The 16,957-nt window shown below is 40.4% G+C and overlaps 1 protein-coding gene across 1 annotated transcript; it reads left to right on the plus strand.

Annotated features, from left to right (window-relative positions):
- Window positions 1–1,999: 1,999 nt before the first annotated feature.
- LOC125730518 (copine-7-like) lies at window positions 2,000–16,738 on the plus strand (the record flags this gene model as incomplete). The annotated part of the gene is made up of 5 exons (XM_049005807.1): window positions 2,000–2,583; window positions 3,021–3,184; window positions 5,878–6,365; window positions 16,152–16,334; window positions 16,630–16,738. Coding segments are annotated over exons 3-5 (478 nt in total), but the record flags the coding sequence as incomplete, so codon positions are not given.
- Window positions 16,739–16,957: the final 219 nt, after the last annotated feature.

Below are 16,957 nucleotides of genomic sequence, written 5' to 3' on the forward strand. Positions count from 1 at the left end.
TCTGCATCTTCGTAATTCTTATTTGTTTCTAAGGAGGAACTGAATCAAATGATGTGCATCTGTGAATAATATAGCTTTTATTGCAAACTGCAGCCTGGTTCTTCTCTGCTTCTCATTAATGAAGGGCTTCTTCCTTGCTTTACAGTATGGGACTTTAGTCCTGCTTCTAGGAGCTAGTTATGAATTGTCCGCTTCATATCTGCACTTGATGTTCCCCATTCCTTTTGAAGGTCACTTGATTTGTTTGTTTAAAAATATGTTGGGGGGGGGGGGTCCCTTATTTTTTCCCGTGGCTGTGAGCCTGGAGAGCAGGGAGTAATACATTTTTGAATAACTTCAACGCTGCAGATTTGTTTTGGAGTTTGCGTCTGTTGAGGTGTGAAGTGTATTTTGTACAAGGGACTGAGCTAAAGCTGTTCGAGAGTAATAAGTCATCACAAAGGAGGTTTCCTGGGAGAGAAAAAAGCATAAAATTCCTGTTACCACAGTGGCGGATGAGCTGAGTGGAGCAAGGCGTAGTTCCACGTTTCAGCGGTTGTTGTTTTAAGTGGGACTCCCGCCAGGCTCTCTCTCAGCTCAGCTATGATTAAACAAGCCCTGCGGTGCCGCTCATTTTCATTAATGCCATGTCTTGTCACTCCCCAACGCATCTTCAGTAGTAACACAGCCTGCAAAAGATCAGCATCATCACTAGCTACATTCCTTAGACGAGTGGCTAGACCTTTGCCAGAGCAGGTAGCTTTGACTCTTGATAAGGAGGCAAAACTCATTCTCCGCCCTCAAAACATGGTTTCCTAATCCTGCATGTTTGGATTTGTGGGTTCCTCATCTCATTGGGGCCATAAAGGAGAGAATTACATGGCTAAATTCAGGCTAAGACACTTGTGTCACTGTTTTGGTCAAATGCGATTCAATGCATCACTCCTAGCATTGCCTACAGAGGTCCATAAAACCTTCTGGAGTGTAGTGTGTAATTAGCCCCCCCTCTCCGCCCAGTATCCCATTGACCATCCTGAGGGGTGATGTTCCCAGGTCACATACCCATTTTAGCACTTCATGCAGAACACAAAAAGCAACTCACAAATTGAGCCTGGCAACCGGGAGAGTCATTCGGCTGCATCAAATTCCGCATCCCAGCGTGCTCTCAAAGAGATGAACTTGTGGGCAATCTGAAAAAGGCAGCGCAGGCGAAAACAACGCGGCCTTCGTCCATCTGTGTAGGTGTGTTTTTAGACATTTAAAGTGAACTGAAGTATTTTGCACTTTGAGACCGGAGTGGTTAACAATGCATCTTTTTTTCTTGTTTTAGTTTTTATATTTATTTCAGTTTTTCTCTTTGATTATAAACAGCGCAGCCCTGGAGATGGGTATCGCTAATAGGCTTTTTTTTTCTCCTTTAAACACACTGCTTATTATCTGTACTGCCGATGCCCAATTATTGCCTTTGCTTTTCCATCCACCTTTCATGTCTACTGAGGTCTTCCTTTCAGTTTTTACCTCTCATCCACAAATACTAAATTTCATATTAGTTTTGTTCCATATTAGCTGTTGAAACTGTAGAATGTGATAATAGTGTCAGGTTTTGTACGGGCTGTGAGTGTCGTTATCTTACAATAGTGGCCGCTTGCTCTTACTGTTGCCAGACTCTGTTACATTAAGACTTTTGTGCCAAAGGCTTTGCTGCACAGGTTTGGGATGATCTGCCTGATTGAATCTGAACTGCCTTCTAAGACAGCCCAACCATTCTCTTTTATTTGGTTGTTGTGTGGACTCAGTCTAGATATGTATTCTATATAAATAGATTTTTTTGTTAGATTAATGATGGTCACAGTGACTATTACTGTGGAAAACTACCAGGGGAAAAATGTAAATGGTCAGCATTTCAGTAAGAAGCCATTTGTTATTATAACACTCGTTTTTCCAATGTTCGCTTGGTTAACCCTACAAAGTCCTGTACTCTATGAATTAGCTAGAACAACAAAGCATGTAAGTCAAAACTAAAACATCCCAATTAAACACCGAATCCAATGTGTTCGGGGATTATTAACATAAATATTTTTTAAACAATACATTTACACAAGCCACGTGCAATTAGTGTTTCTTTTATTATCCATGGGGTAGACTATGCTAAAATATACTTGCTAACTGCAGAAAAATCCCCCAAATTTGTTTTTGAATATATTCATTTATAATAGAAGAATAATCCTCAAATACAGCCGCGGGTACTGGAAGAAGCGTAAATTATTGCTATTATAAGAGTTACGTAGCGCAAGCGTCAGCATGGATTCTCTGAGGTTAGGGGTTAGGCTCGTGCTCCTCCGCACGCGTTCGCATGGCCGGTTTCCTCCCGCAGTACAAAGACGAGCAGTTAAGATAATCCGTGTGTCTAAAATGCCCATTGTGTGTGATAGTGTATGTGCCCTGTGACGGGCTGGTATATTATCACTCCAGGGTATTCCCACCCAGCCTTGTGTCCTGGGCTGCTTGCATAGACGCCAGGCTACCCGCCGCCACGACCCAGACCAGGAAAGGTGTTGGATGATGTCAGAAATGGCCCTATTGTTGTAGCATTTATTTGCACTTGTAAGTAGCTCCCGATCTATGTGACGTTGGAACCACACAGTTAAGTTGGATTAAACATTAATATTAATGTACCATTTTACTGTCTTTGACAGCAGTAACAATAACGTTTTATAAATTCCGTTTAATTGGAGAGGCTGGCTGTAATCTCCCATTGAAACTAAGTTTCTAATGAAGCAGATTCTCTTTAAACGCCACAAACTTTTTATTTTCCTTTTCAAGGCTATATTTGCTCTAGCAGAGCAACGGGAGATCGAGCTCTACAACACAGTTACGCTACCGGACTTCTTAAAATTTTAAAGAGCGTGTGATGGTGTGTTTGGACCGGTGTCCCATCCAGGGTATTGCCCCACCCTGTGGTTATAACACAGGTGGACGGTCGATGTTTCTGTCCATGTTTGAAGTGAACATTGCATCCCCTGTTGCTTTCCGTTGCGGAGCTTTGGTGCCTCCCCCTAGCGGACAGCAGCGGCAACTGCCAAGGCGGCGCTTTCTCATTGTCCATCGCACATTCCTTCCATCGCCACCTCCCTCCGACGGCGAGTTTAAAGGGGTGATGGGGGAAAGGCTTCAGCAACGGGCTCAAGTTGAAGGGGAATCACAGGTAAGCTCCACTGCTAAATAACGAAGGCATGGAAAATAATTCTGTATGATCATAAGCAAATATTTAATGTTAAGCATGTGCTGTCTTTTCATAATCAGGTTAAGGCGGGAGTAAATCAGAGTACATTTTTCTGTCGTATAAATTTTCTGTAAGCTCCTTTATCAGTTTATATTGAGTGCATAACAACCTGTTTCGCAAACATCAGTAAAATTGCATGAGATTGTTTCAGAAACACGACAGGGCGAAGTTACTTAAAGCTTTAAAAGCGCATAAGTTTCTCCCCTCTTATGAGCTTTTTCTTGCTCGTTAAGATGCTCTATATTCCATTTATTCGACACGTGTATTTTTACTGTATATTTTTAGCGTACCGAAGTACCATCATCATTTTAGGTGTTTAGTTATTGATGGCAAATCACAAAACAAGATTTCACGCTTATATGTAATGTAGTTTCTCTGTGTGGGCATAATGCTTGTGAAATGATGGTTTTTTTACGATTTTCTGACGATGTAATTTAGAAAGAGTAAAAACTACTTTTGTATTACATGGTTTCGGGCGTTCATAAATAAATATACGTTCTCCCCATGACATCGCAGTATGAATATTTTTAAATAATGAAGGAACAAAGGTCTCCCCTGTCATTTTGAGATTATTATAATTTTACGTGTAACGATTTACTCCAGGTAGCCACAACGAACAGGACTCCTAACAGAGGTCTGAACGAGAGCGCTTCAAAACCAAACTTTGGATTCATTTTTTCCCCCAGTTTTGCTGTAAATTAGTACAATATGAATTCGTCAATGTTATAAATATGAATTTATATAGTACCTCCCCAGCTTGACTATATAATAGTATGTTATAACTTATAAACATTTGTTGAATCTTGTAGCTTGGGGTTATTGAAATTACTATTACAAATGTATATGATAACGTATTGTTATATAGTTTTGAATTTATTGTTATATGTGCAGTCTGGGGACTGCAATTGGGTGTTTGTACCCAGAACACTTTCGGGCAAGCTGCGCTATAACCGTCAGTACGGGCTTGACAGTAGCTGCTAGATATCAGTATTATCTAGAAATACGGTAATGGTGTTGATGCTTTTTTTATTATTTACTGTGGTTAATAGGAAGTAAATGGCAAAACATATTTGAGCACAAACGTGCTATGAATTAGAAAATGTAAGACTTTTTTATATATCGTGAAGAACATTTTCTATTAATTATGAGTCATTCAAAAATGCGTGCTAGGTATTAAACGGACATTTGGTAGAAATATATATATCCATAGGAAACAGATGAGCAAGAAATCGATGCCAGTTCTTCCCGATGACTCATTGTTCAGCATTAACGCTTCCATCTGACTATCTGCTTTGAGAGGGTCTATATATACGTTATGTATGCTGTGCCACGCCCTCTTTCTTCCACGTGTGCTCTAATACCGAGACACCCAGCAATGCGCTTGACCGATCAGTATTATGGACGTCAGCCATTCTGAAAGATAGCAGCTAGCGTTGACTAACTAGTTCTTAATATACATTCTCAGTTTGAATAAAACGAAGGAGTGTGAAATCCAGTCCAAGCAATTCTCACAACACGTTAGTCTAACTTATGAGAACTGAGTAAAACAATACAGCATTTCACAATTTTCCTGTCAAATGTAGAGAAATCCACGATTCATATAGGAAGAGCACATCAAGTCCATTCAGTAAGACTCGGATTATACAGTTTGAATGTGTGAGTTCTTCTGTACGGCACACCCTAGGTTGGTTAATTCCAGAAGTTGAACATTAAGATTATAAAGGAATTGGTTTTGTTAACAGGAAGGTTTTTTTTTTATTCATTTGATAAATGACCCATTAATGATTCATGTACACAATAAGAATGGCTGCTAAGGGATCTGCATCTGTGATAAGATGCACCGTGGTGTTCAAATGATGAAGGGAATGCTTGAAGCTCAGTAATATTTCCAATCGATATGGCATTTAGTTTAAATCGCTTTTTAAATGGTACAGAAATTTACACTAACATGTTTCATGTCTTTATACATCAGAACTGGCTCAGGAAAACGGTCACAAACTACATATTAAATATCTCTTTTATTTAGTGTACTGTTAAGAACATAAGAACTATACAAACGAGAGGAGGCCATTCGGCCCATCAAGCTCGCTTGGGGAGAACTAAACTAATAGCTCAGAGTCGTTAAAATCTTATCTAGCTCTGATTTAAAGGAACCCAAGGATTCAGCTTGCACTACATTATCAGGAAGGCTATTCCATACTCTGACTACACGCTGTGTAAAGAAGTGCTTCCTTATATCCAGCTTGAAATGTTCTCCCGCTAATTTCCACCTATGGCCACGAGTTCGTGTGTTTGAACTAATATTGAAGTAACTATTTTGTTGAACAGCATCCAAACCTGTTAGAATCTTATATACCTGGATCATGTCCCCCCTCAGTCTCCTTTGCTTGAGACTGAACAGATTTAGCTCTGTGTTAGTTAATTGTGTTACATTTGTGGATGTTTTCAGTAATTACACATACAGTGATGGTAGGATAGTGATGCAATACAATCTGTGTGACTATGTATATTAATTTGCACTTTATTTTGAATTTTTGTAGGGTGGGTGTTTTAGGGTGGATTTAAAGGAATAGGCCGTCTATCACATGCATTATCTGGAATCTCTACTAATTCAGGAGGGACCTACACAACTGAGAAGACCCGCACCTGAAGGGACTGCCTCATCGTTTTGAAGGTTGCAGATACTGGGCCTTATCTTCACAACGCAGGATTTGAAAAAGCTGACAGAAGCCACCAGATTTTCGCTTTATCTCCTTAAGTCCTCGGACTAGTCCTATGTAAGTTTTCTGGAGGTCCTGGGTCTCTCGCTACCAAGGCTGACTCACTGCTCTAAAAACAAAAAGGACCCCACAATCAGGACCCAGACAGTAGACCTTCCATTTGCCTGTGGTTCGGTCCTCCCGCACCCCCAGCCGGGATGAATGACGCCCAGGAGCTGATGTCCCGGGCCTTGCCGGCAGCCGCCCTCAGCACGGTCCCCTCAGCTTGTGTGTCCAAGGTAGAGCTGCGCGTCTCCTGCAAGTCCCTGCTGGACCGAGACACGCTGAATAAATCCGATCCCTGTGTCATCCTCATGGTGCAGGCGCAAGGGCAGTGGACGGAGGTGAGCTCCTTACATCGCATTAACATGACTCAACCCAAAGACCTTGACCAATCACTGCTGTTTGTTGGGGGTTCCACCCAGCTTGTGGGTTTCCCAATGTGAGATTAGATACCTAGGCACTGTACATGAATGCATTTAAATATTATATATGGGGGGGGGGGCATCTCATGGGCACAAGCACAATCAGGAGAGCCACTCTTTACTGGGGTATCTGATTTTAATAGAAACGAATGAGAATATACTATTTAAACTAATTAGTGTTTATGTGGGTGTGCTAAAAACCCCCCTTAAACAGCCTTAGCAACAACCTTGGGCTCCAGCTCCACCCACGACCCTGTTCAGAGGTTAGATGGAATGGATATGTATAATTTATGTTTAATTTTTACCCAATTCAGCCAATAAACAGGGCTGCATATCCCTGTTCAATGATTAAAATTTGAATCAGCTGAGATAGATTGATTTGAACTGGTGTCTGAGATTTATTCATCTGGAATGTAAAATTATAATTACCTTTATGTTTAATGGCTCAAATGCTTCTTTAAATCATCCTTATTTGATGCAAATTATTGCGCGCAAGAAGCAAGACACTGTGAAATACTGTTGTTATTTTATTTTACAATGGCTGGAACTTCCCATACACAGAGCGAAACAAATCTTAGCCATTACTCAAAGATTATGATGATTATAGTAGTTAAGTTGCACTTTGCAAGAGGATCTTGCCTCTTTTAAAAAATATATTCTTTCACCAGTGCATGGAACTATAATGAGTTTTCTGCATGGAAAAAGTCATATATCTCTAAAAATCCGCCGATATGATTTCAGGAATGTAATAAAGTTTGACAAAGTATCTCAGGGTGTTAGCATGGCCAATCATGGACATCGTTACTTCCTGCCAGTTCAACAGCTTGTGTATGTGGCCATTATGCGTTAAAATAAATGAGCTTTTTGGTAGAGATGCCAAATAATTAGTTGTAGCGCCGCCGAAAAATTACCCCGAGCTGAAGTGCATCATAACTTCACATCTCTCTTCCAAGTGATGGTTTACTGTACTGAATAACACACTGCCACAAAAATGATTAAACATATATTATTGGGTATCGCTATGAGTGTGTCGTAAACAATACATGGTCAATAAACACAAATAAAACATGCCACATGGGGAAAATTAACCAGAAAGTTCCATTTCCCAAACAGCTGTTCCAGTACAGCAGGGGTGGGGAACCGGTTCTATGAAGGGCCGGTGTGAGTGTGGGTTTTTGGGATGACCTCTCAATCAGCCAGTAATAAAACAGTAGTTCTTAGCTTAGATTTACACTTTGTATTTATTCATTTGGGTCACAGATGTGTTGTGTGGCTTAGTGGGTTAGGTTGCTGTGCCTGTGATTGGATGGTTGCTGGTTTTAATCCCTGGGTTGGCAGAGTGATTTCATCATTGGACCCCTGAAAAAGAACCCCAATTACTTCAGGCTTGCTCAAATGTATGTTGCTTTGGATGAAAGTGTCTGCTACATGAATAAAATGTGCATGTTACATACTGTGAAGGTTACAGAGAAGTGGAGGGCAGTAGTTTCATGGCTGACAGTGTGTAGAGCAAAGCCCTCAAGTCCCATCTATAGAACATCAGCGTTTAACTCTCTTTAGATCTTTTAGAGCTGAGAGTGAGTTACTAGTATTGAGAAAGACTGCATTCAGTTTGGTAAATAACTGAGAGGCAGAAAGAAATCTTCCCATTGAGAATAGGATCATTGAGTTAGCTGCTAGATTTTCTGCTGCAGGAGTCCAAAATATAGAGGTGCTTCTCTCTCTCTTTGCTGGTTGCTAGGCGTGTACCCTGATAAAACGTTATCATCACTTCATCAGGAAAAAAATCCCCACTAACAGCACAATGTTGCGATGTCTAATTTTGCATGGTGTCTTAATTTTATTATAAAGTGCTTTGTGGGGATTTTGCTATTTGAGATAAAAAATGATGATGCAATAATGAAGCATGGTAATACAGAACTTGCCATTATTAGTCCGAGGAAATGATGTGTTAGAAAGAAATAATGACAGGAAAAAAAAAACAAATTTAGCGAAAAGTATCAATTAATTGAATTGCATCTCTAGATTTCCATTCCAAGCAATCGTATTACCCAATTCTGACATTTGCGGCAAACTGAATAATTCAGATGACTTACTGAGTGATAAACGTAAAAGTCCATTTTACATAAATAAGATTAAATAACAATGAGATGCTTTGCTTGCAATATGACAGGCATCATTGAATTGAGAGGACTGGAGAGAGAGTTTTTCCAGGTCATGTGATGTGTTCATTGAAATAAATGCTGCTTTCCAGATTTTCCTCACTGGAACATCCGAGGCTTGTTTTGAATACCATGTAAGGTCTTCCATAACTTTCAGCTGGCTCAGAAACAATCTGAAACATAAGCAAGAGGGACTACACGTCTATTAGAACATCACAGGCTTTCAGCTTCACCAAATGATATATCCATAGCCATGACAGATGGCATAGAAATGTATGCTGTGATAGAGAATGTAGGATCCTGCGTTAGACTGGCATTTTCCCAGATCACAAGCAGCGTGTCAATGTTTTTCCGTCTGAAACCCACAAAGTCTGATTTTCACTTCCGGTTGTGGTGCGATGCTGCTCCAAGTGATATTTTACACAACTGTGCTACTTTTTCATTAGGCATTTGTATAAGCATATTTTTGGACACTCCGATAGAGAATCATATTATTCAGGAGTAACAAGTCAGTTGTGAAGAAATTACATAATTGTCTGTATTGACTTTTTTTGGGTGATGCATGTAATTTTGTTTTTACACTCATTTGGCCTCGTTTTCCTGAATGTGTCTCTCTCATTTGCATGCTTCATTTTGGGAGGCATTTTTTAACACAATTTTGCTCAGTATTTGGCAGGAATCCCACTTTATACCCTCAGTTTTTACCCACGTTTCCATCCATTTTAGGCAGATCTTCCTGTTTTTGAGAACTTACTTTAAGTGTCAGTGAGACTAAACACTGATGTAAAGGAACATGCATCACCATTTTGCATAATGATGATCTGTCCTTAGATAGTAATGATCGTAAAAAGTCTTCCTATGGGCATCTGACCCTGAAAGCCTAATGATCCTAGTTCAGTAAAACGTTTGTAGATGAATAGTGGGTTTCGCTGCTGTTTGCCTGAGTCTGTTTCTAGAGCTCTTTCCATCTTACCCATAGTGGTTCACATAGTTTCTAGAATCATTACAAGTCAGCTTGCAACAGAACTGGCCTCCAGTTTGCTCTTCATGGAATGTATCTAATCTGCTGCATGGATGGAAAACCATGTTACATCCCAGCATGCTCACTTATTCATTTTAGATTCCCCCCCTCCCTGTAGTACCAATCTAGCCAAACATAAAGCTGATCTGCTTTGTTAAAGGGGGGGTCCCACAGCCTGACCGTCCCATTGTTGGGGCTGCAGTTCCTAGCCTAGATCTGTGTGTGGAATCTATTCTCATGTTTGCACATTCCCCTTTGTCCACATTTCCCCTGAATACCTCAGTTTGGCATCTCTAAATGTGTGGGTGTGCATCCTGACGATGCACTGACCTCCCATTGAGGGTATTCCTTACCCTGTGTCTCCTGGTAAATGCTCAGTGCAACTCTGCTTTAGCTTTATGGAAGACGGGTGGCTGGATGATTTCTATTGTGGTGATTATAAATGAGCACATTCACCAATCTATACTTTGAATGATACATTTTATAAACATTGCTGTAATATGCAGGAAGGCATCTATGAATTGTGATGCACCTTTAGAAGAAAACAGATAACTGAATAAGCAATGTTTCAGTCCTTATTTACTGTCAGTGTACGGGGATGATATGACCTTCCATAAATTATTAAAACAGAGGCAAATCTGGTGAAATCGTTAAGCAATTTCCATTGTACTAAAGACATGCCTAAATATATAGTTTCTCTGTAAAGGTAGATTGGGGAAGCATCTGTGAGCTTTTCTGTGGTTCTTGTTTGGCCCTTTGCAACCCTTGTAAGCAGACGGGTCCAAAGCAGTGAACTATTTAGAGACGATTCCCCTCCTTTCGATGTGTCAGGAAACACTGCTAGCGCTTCATCTCGCAGCACAGAGAGCACGGTGCCAGCCGCGTGAGCCTTTTTCACACTCCACTCTGGGAAAAGGTGATTTTTATTTATTTTTTTCCTTTTTCCTCTTTTTTTTTCTGTTGCTGCCAGTCAAAATGAAACTAAAACAGACCCTGCTCAGTAGTCAGAAATGAAATCACTTTCTCCCCAGATGCTGTCATCATTTGTCATCTTAACTCCTTATGTTTATTTGGATTGGCTTCCACACAGGTGCAGCACTCTCTGTTTTTGCATTAGTCAGATTTCGTGTTGTGTAGGTCACACGGGAAATAGATACGTACGATTCAAGGTATCATGAGGCGCTGGGTTGCACAGCTTAGTAAATTTACATTTTTTGCATGGAGATTTTTACAAATTGCTAATTGCTTTATTGCTGAGATGGAGCATATGAAATTTTAACATAAGTATGTTTATGAACCAGTCTTACCTCACATTAGTGCTGTAGTGATTCATGCAGTTATTAACGTCTAGTGAATTTATTCCAGTTGCTAAATTGCCCGTAGGTGTGCATGTGTGTGTGAATTGTGTGTGAGTGTGCCCTGCGATGGGCTGGCCCCCCATCCTGGGTTGTTCCCTGCCTCGTGCCCATTGCTTCCGGGATAGGCTCCGGACCCCCCGCGACCCAATAGGATAAGCGGTTTGGAAAATGGATTGATGGATGGATGTATGTATTTATTCCAAAATCTATCTGTCTGTCTATCTATCTATCTGTCTGTCTGTCTGTCTGTCTCATTAGGAATGATGTACTACAATACGTTGTCAATGGTGTTCCAGTAAGCTTTAACAGGTGTGTGGGGGCTCCAAATTTGGACGTATGCCTAAAATACTGAAAGACGGCTGCATTCTGTTGCATTTGGCAGCAAATCTCAATACATGCTGTCTGCTGCTGTTTGTGTCATGCATCCAGTTATGGCTATATTAAAGGGTAGACGCAGAATCTCAGCAGGAATGCAGAGGAATTTATATCGAGCTTAAAGGAAAATGTGTTAAATTTCATTCCTGTTTGAATCTTTGCCCTTTTTCTCAAAAGGAGGATATTTAGAAGGACAGTTTAGCTCTAGAACAGTGTTTCTCAACCCAGACCTTGGGGACTCCAAGACAGTCCATGTTGTTCTAAGGGGCATGAAATATTTTACATACGTAAAAGAAGGAATCAAATGTCAGCTCAGATTCCTTAACATATTTTAATCTGCCTTGAATTTCACTCTAAGCAGCATGTTGTTAATATTCTCAGTGTTTGCAAAAAAAAAAACTGCAAACTGCACCAAAGCAGAATATAAGTGTTACCTACATACTCATCTCTGAATGATCTGAGGAGAAACCTATCACTGTCTGCTCTGTTATCTAACAGTCTCCTTGCAAGCGACACTATATTTTTGCCTCAATGAATGTCCCATAAGAGCAAAATTGTCTGCAGTAGGGGTATTCATAAGAACATAAGAACTATACAAACGAGAGGAGGCCATTTGGCCCATCAAGCTCGCTTGGGGAGAACTAAACTAATCGCTCAGAGTCGTTAAAATCTCATCTAGCTCTGATTTAAAGGAACCCAAGGATTCAGCTTGCACTACATTATCAGGAAGGCTATTCCATACTCTGACTACACGCTGTGTAAAGAAGTGCTTCCTTAAATCCAGCTTGAAATGTTCTCCCGCTAATTTCCACCTATGGCCACGAGTTCGTGTATTTAAACTAATGCTGAAGTAACTATTTGGTTGAACAGCATCCAAACCTGTTAGAATCTTATATACCTGGATCATGTCCCCCCTCAGTCTCCTTTGCTTGAGACTGAACAGATTTAGCTCAAGTAACCGTTCCTCGTATGACATTCCTCTAAGACCAGGAATCATTTTTGTGGCCCTACGCTGCACCTTTTCTAAGGCCACAATGTCCTTTTTAAGATATGGTGACCAAACCTGCACACAAAGAATCCCTGCACCACAGGGAATTATGACATTTTCATGTAAATGAAATTTTACATATAACTTTTTTTCCCCTCAAAACTAAATATTTTGCCACGGGCGAATCTTGCCACGGACATGTTTGTCCTTGTTGGGACCGGGTGACGATCCATGGTACTGGCGGATCGATAGGTGATTTACCCAAACACTGCACACGAACATGACAGAGTCATAAAACATTGAAAATATATAGCTTGCATTTGTGAGCAATCCCACCGCAAAACGAACCGGGGATGGGAATGCTCAAGCTGGAAGACTATTGCTTCATGCTCACATTAGCTAGCTAGCTAGTTAGCATATATCATTCTGGGACAGCTGATTTGATATCAGTCTCTTTTTCAAACTGGCCAGCCTTATCAGTATTCTGTTTTAAGACAACAAATGATTACTGATTTAGCACACATTATACTCAAATTCAAGTGTTATAATAAGGTCTTTTAATAAAGGGCTTTACCTTTGGCATATCCCACACCCTTGGTGTAGAACGGTGCAGGTCCATATCATCTGTCCTCTTGGCCACATCATTCATCATCATAACTTTATGTTTTTCTAAAGTAGTGTCAGTTTCCTTAGTTATTTTAACTTTGATTTTAATCTTGATTAATTTCTTTGCTCCCCTTTTTTTAGATGTTCAAAATGCAGTCAGGATGTTCGAAAGACGTATGAGAACAGACCTACATGTGCTTCAAAAGTAAACAAGATGTTGTCACAGAAACTCACTCATATCAGACAATAAAATCCTATACAGGATTTGGTTGTAAGTCGACCCTTTGGTTATATCGGTTTCCTGTGCTTTCCATATGCTTATATCTCTAGCTGTACATACATTTTTCTTCTGCGTCTTAAGGCAAAGGCACAGAAATCATGTAGGCCAGTGTTTCCCAACCCAGTCCCTGGAGGCCCCCAGAAAGTCAACATTTTTGCCCCCTTCCAGCTCCCTGTTAGTCCACGTTTTTGCTCATGTACACTACAGTACCTGGTGGTCCCCTAGGACCGGGATGGGAAACACTGATGTAGAACTGTAATGGTGACCATATTAACCTATTAGAATCAGAGCTGATTATTATATAATTAGCTCTTTATTTTTCTATATCCCTTTGTTTTGAAGCCTAACCTTTGGTGGCTGCTCCAGTCTGCTTGAGGAACTTTTGATGGACACTTACTTCACCTTGTCCTCTGGGACACTTCCAATAATAAAATTTTAACTTAACCTTTAATTGACAGTTAATTTAAAATTTGAATTAAATTTAATTTCTTTAGACAACATTGTTTGAGGTTTTGGGTTGTCCAGAAAAAAATATTATGGTATGCAAGATAATTGCACAAACTCTAGTTTTGTATTTTGTGCATCTGGTTCACCATCTTAATGCTAAAATGGGGTTCTCGTTTAATCACTCTCCACTCTTGTCTTAAAATATGTCATATTCCTTCCATTCTTCTCCATGTCTCTGTTTATTGTCCCACTGAGAGCAATCTTACAGTATAAAATTTGTTAAATATGCAGTACATAACAGTTGAATTGTATTGTTTTTTTAAAATACCCATACAGAGTTGCTGGGTGATTTTTGTTTTTGCACATTTCGGTTGCCGGCTTCTGTTCCTCAGTTGCATTTTGCCTAAAATATTGACACAAAAAATTCCACATAGGCAAATTCAATTTGGTGCCATGTTAAAGTGTAATTGCATTTCTTATATTTAAATTACATTTCATGTTAAAGTAATAATAATTATAATACTACTAATAATACAGTAGCAGTAAAGGGAAAGCAAATTAGCAAAACAAGGGAAACCAGAGTAACAACTTAAATTCAGTTTGAGACTGTTCATGTAGATAACACCACCTACACACTCTCTCCCAGCACACCTAAGCCAAACATTCAAGAACACTAAATAGCTGGGGTGTGTGGGGAACTGAGGGGGGGCACAAATGTGGACTGCATTCAGAATATTTCACTTTATAATGTTGTCCACCATGACCCTGTACTAGATAACAGGTTGGGTGGAGGTTTTAAATTCTTTTAAAAATACACAAAATGGACATAAATGCTATCTTGACTGAATAGTCAATGAATCCCTTGAAGGAAACTGACTCAGTCTGCACATTAGCAAAGAAAAATAATCAAACGTCAAACCTATCAAAATGCAACACAAACACTGACAATGAGAAATGCAGTCACTGATTTTATAGAAGATACAAACCTATGTGTAATTCCTGTAGGGAAAACTATCAGCTCTAATGACTAATAAACAATACCAAAATAACATTTATTCCTGGAAATATAACCCCCCAACACACACATACCCTGGAATGATTCTTTTTTGGAGACATTTCCCATGTTATGTGATTCCGTAATTTTCACGTGCTGCTACTTACGTGACATCCATCAAACTCATGAACAAAGCGTTGTTCGCAGAACTGCCTAGACAGATGACAGATCAAGAATGAATATTACAGTAATCTTTATGCTAACACATTTCTCATGGAATCAGCCATTGTATATGAGGAGCTTCTTGTCAATTATGACTCACCCTGCAAATGATCCAGAACATGTCCTGCTTTCGTCTGTAGAGGTGAAAAGCACTGCATCTGCTGGCCCTGGATTCTGAGGGACTAGAAGGAGCTTGATGTGCTAATGATGTTGTGGCTGTCAGTGTTTTTAGGGCACGGCATTGCTGATTTAAATCTCACTTTTCTTCTTAAAGAATGCAGGTATTTGTTAAAAGTGCCAGGAGTGGCCCTGCATATCCCATACATTTATATTTTTTAGCTCCAGATCCACCTAGAACAGTGTTTCCAAAATCCAGTCCTCAGGGACCCTGGGAGGAGCAAAAATCTGGACTGTCTGTGGGTCCACAAGGACCAGATTGGGAAACACTGGCCTAGAGTGATAACAGGAAATTGTGTTTTCAGAAATACTGAGAGCTCACAGATTATCTTGCTCATTTCTTTATCTTCTTTGCACAATGTCATCCACGTTCATTGAGCCGAGACACACAAAGGCAATTCCTGCCATGCGCTGAATGATGATTGACGGTTGAATAACAGTCAATATATTTTTAATATTATGTTCACTATTGAACAGCCCATATTGCTTATTAATGAGTATCAGTATGTTTGTTGCCTTAAGCTATTCATATGATGCTTAATTGATATCTCTGAACAGAGATTGGATATAACGTTATGAAGGGGAAAACAGGCATCAGAATCAAACAATGAAAACTGCGATCAGAGTGCTACAAAGAACCAACAGAATGTACTGCAAGTCTAGGGTTTTGCTGCTCTAACACAGCAATGTAAACATGGTTTTGCTTGGTTTTTTACTTGCTACTTTACTTCCCAAGGCTCTTTGGAGCTACAAGGCTGCAACGTGTGGTGTCTGGCTCAGCAGGTTAGGATTGGAAGGTTGGAGGTTCAAATCCCAGGGTCAGCAGAGTGATTTCACTACTGGACACTTGATTTGTGACAACCTTATCCCCCCATTTGTTCCAGGGAACTGTTTGACCCTGCTTTCTCAAAAAATATGCCGTTTCTCATCTGCTGATAAAGCAAAAAAGAACCATTCCACTGCTGTTTCATACGAAATCAGTGGGCTGGTCAGTGTCCACGCATGCACCATGAACTGATTGCTGTGCATGCAGAAGAACCCACTGTGACTGTTACGTTATGTCTCCCCGAATCAGCTGGACAGGACAGAAGTCATCAAGAGCAACTTGCATCCTGTGTTCTCGAAGGTCTTCACTTTGGATTATTATTTTGAAGAGGTACAGAAGCTGCGCTTCGAAGTTTATGACATCCATGGCACGCACAGCATCGGCACCCGCGACGACGACTTCCTGGGGGGTGTGGAGTGCACCCTGGGGCAGGTAGGACAGCACCGCAGCCCCTCCGCACCTTCCAGTGACATGTCACCAAAATAAATCACACAGTGATACACAACAGTGCAGAAATCATTCCACTGGAAGAACAGCTACCAATAAGAAATAAATTAGTGTAATGAATCACAAAACCTGCTTATTGTTCAATGCACATCTGAATGAATTGTTGTCAAAAATGCGCTGTTCTGGAAGTGTTACCAAATAATTACTTGGGACTTTGCAATGCAGGAAACTGATGATTGATGTTTCTGAAATTCTGTGATGAATCTCTCGTGTTCCCCAGATTGTGGCCCAGAAGAAGATGGTAAAGCCTTTGTTGCTGAAATACGGGAAGTATGCTGGAAAGTCCACCATCACTGTAGGTTTCCAAACCAGACAGCTGCATCATTGTGGTTTGTCCTTTTGCGGTGCCTAAATGACCAGCTAGTGGAAATACAGACAGTCCTCTACTTACAAACTTTCAACTTACGTACTTTCAAACGAAGAGGACTGCAAGTCCAAATTGTGTTCATTGGGCTCCTGTTTCCTGTCCGCACCAGTTCTGCCTAGTATGACTTCTGGCCGCTACTCCCGCAGCGTACAGCAGAGTAGCGTGCGTACTCCCAGCGCCC

This window comes from Brienomyrus brachyistius, unplaced genomic scaffold (genome assembly GCF_023856365.1).
Source record: "Brienomyrus brachyistius isolate T26 unplaced genomic scaffold, BBRACH_0.4 scaffold1372, whole genome shotgun sequence".
NCBI lineage: Eukaryota > Metazoa > Chordata > Actinopteri > Osteoglossiformes > Mormyridae > Brienomyrus > Brienomyrus brachyistius.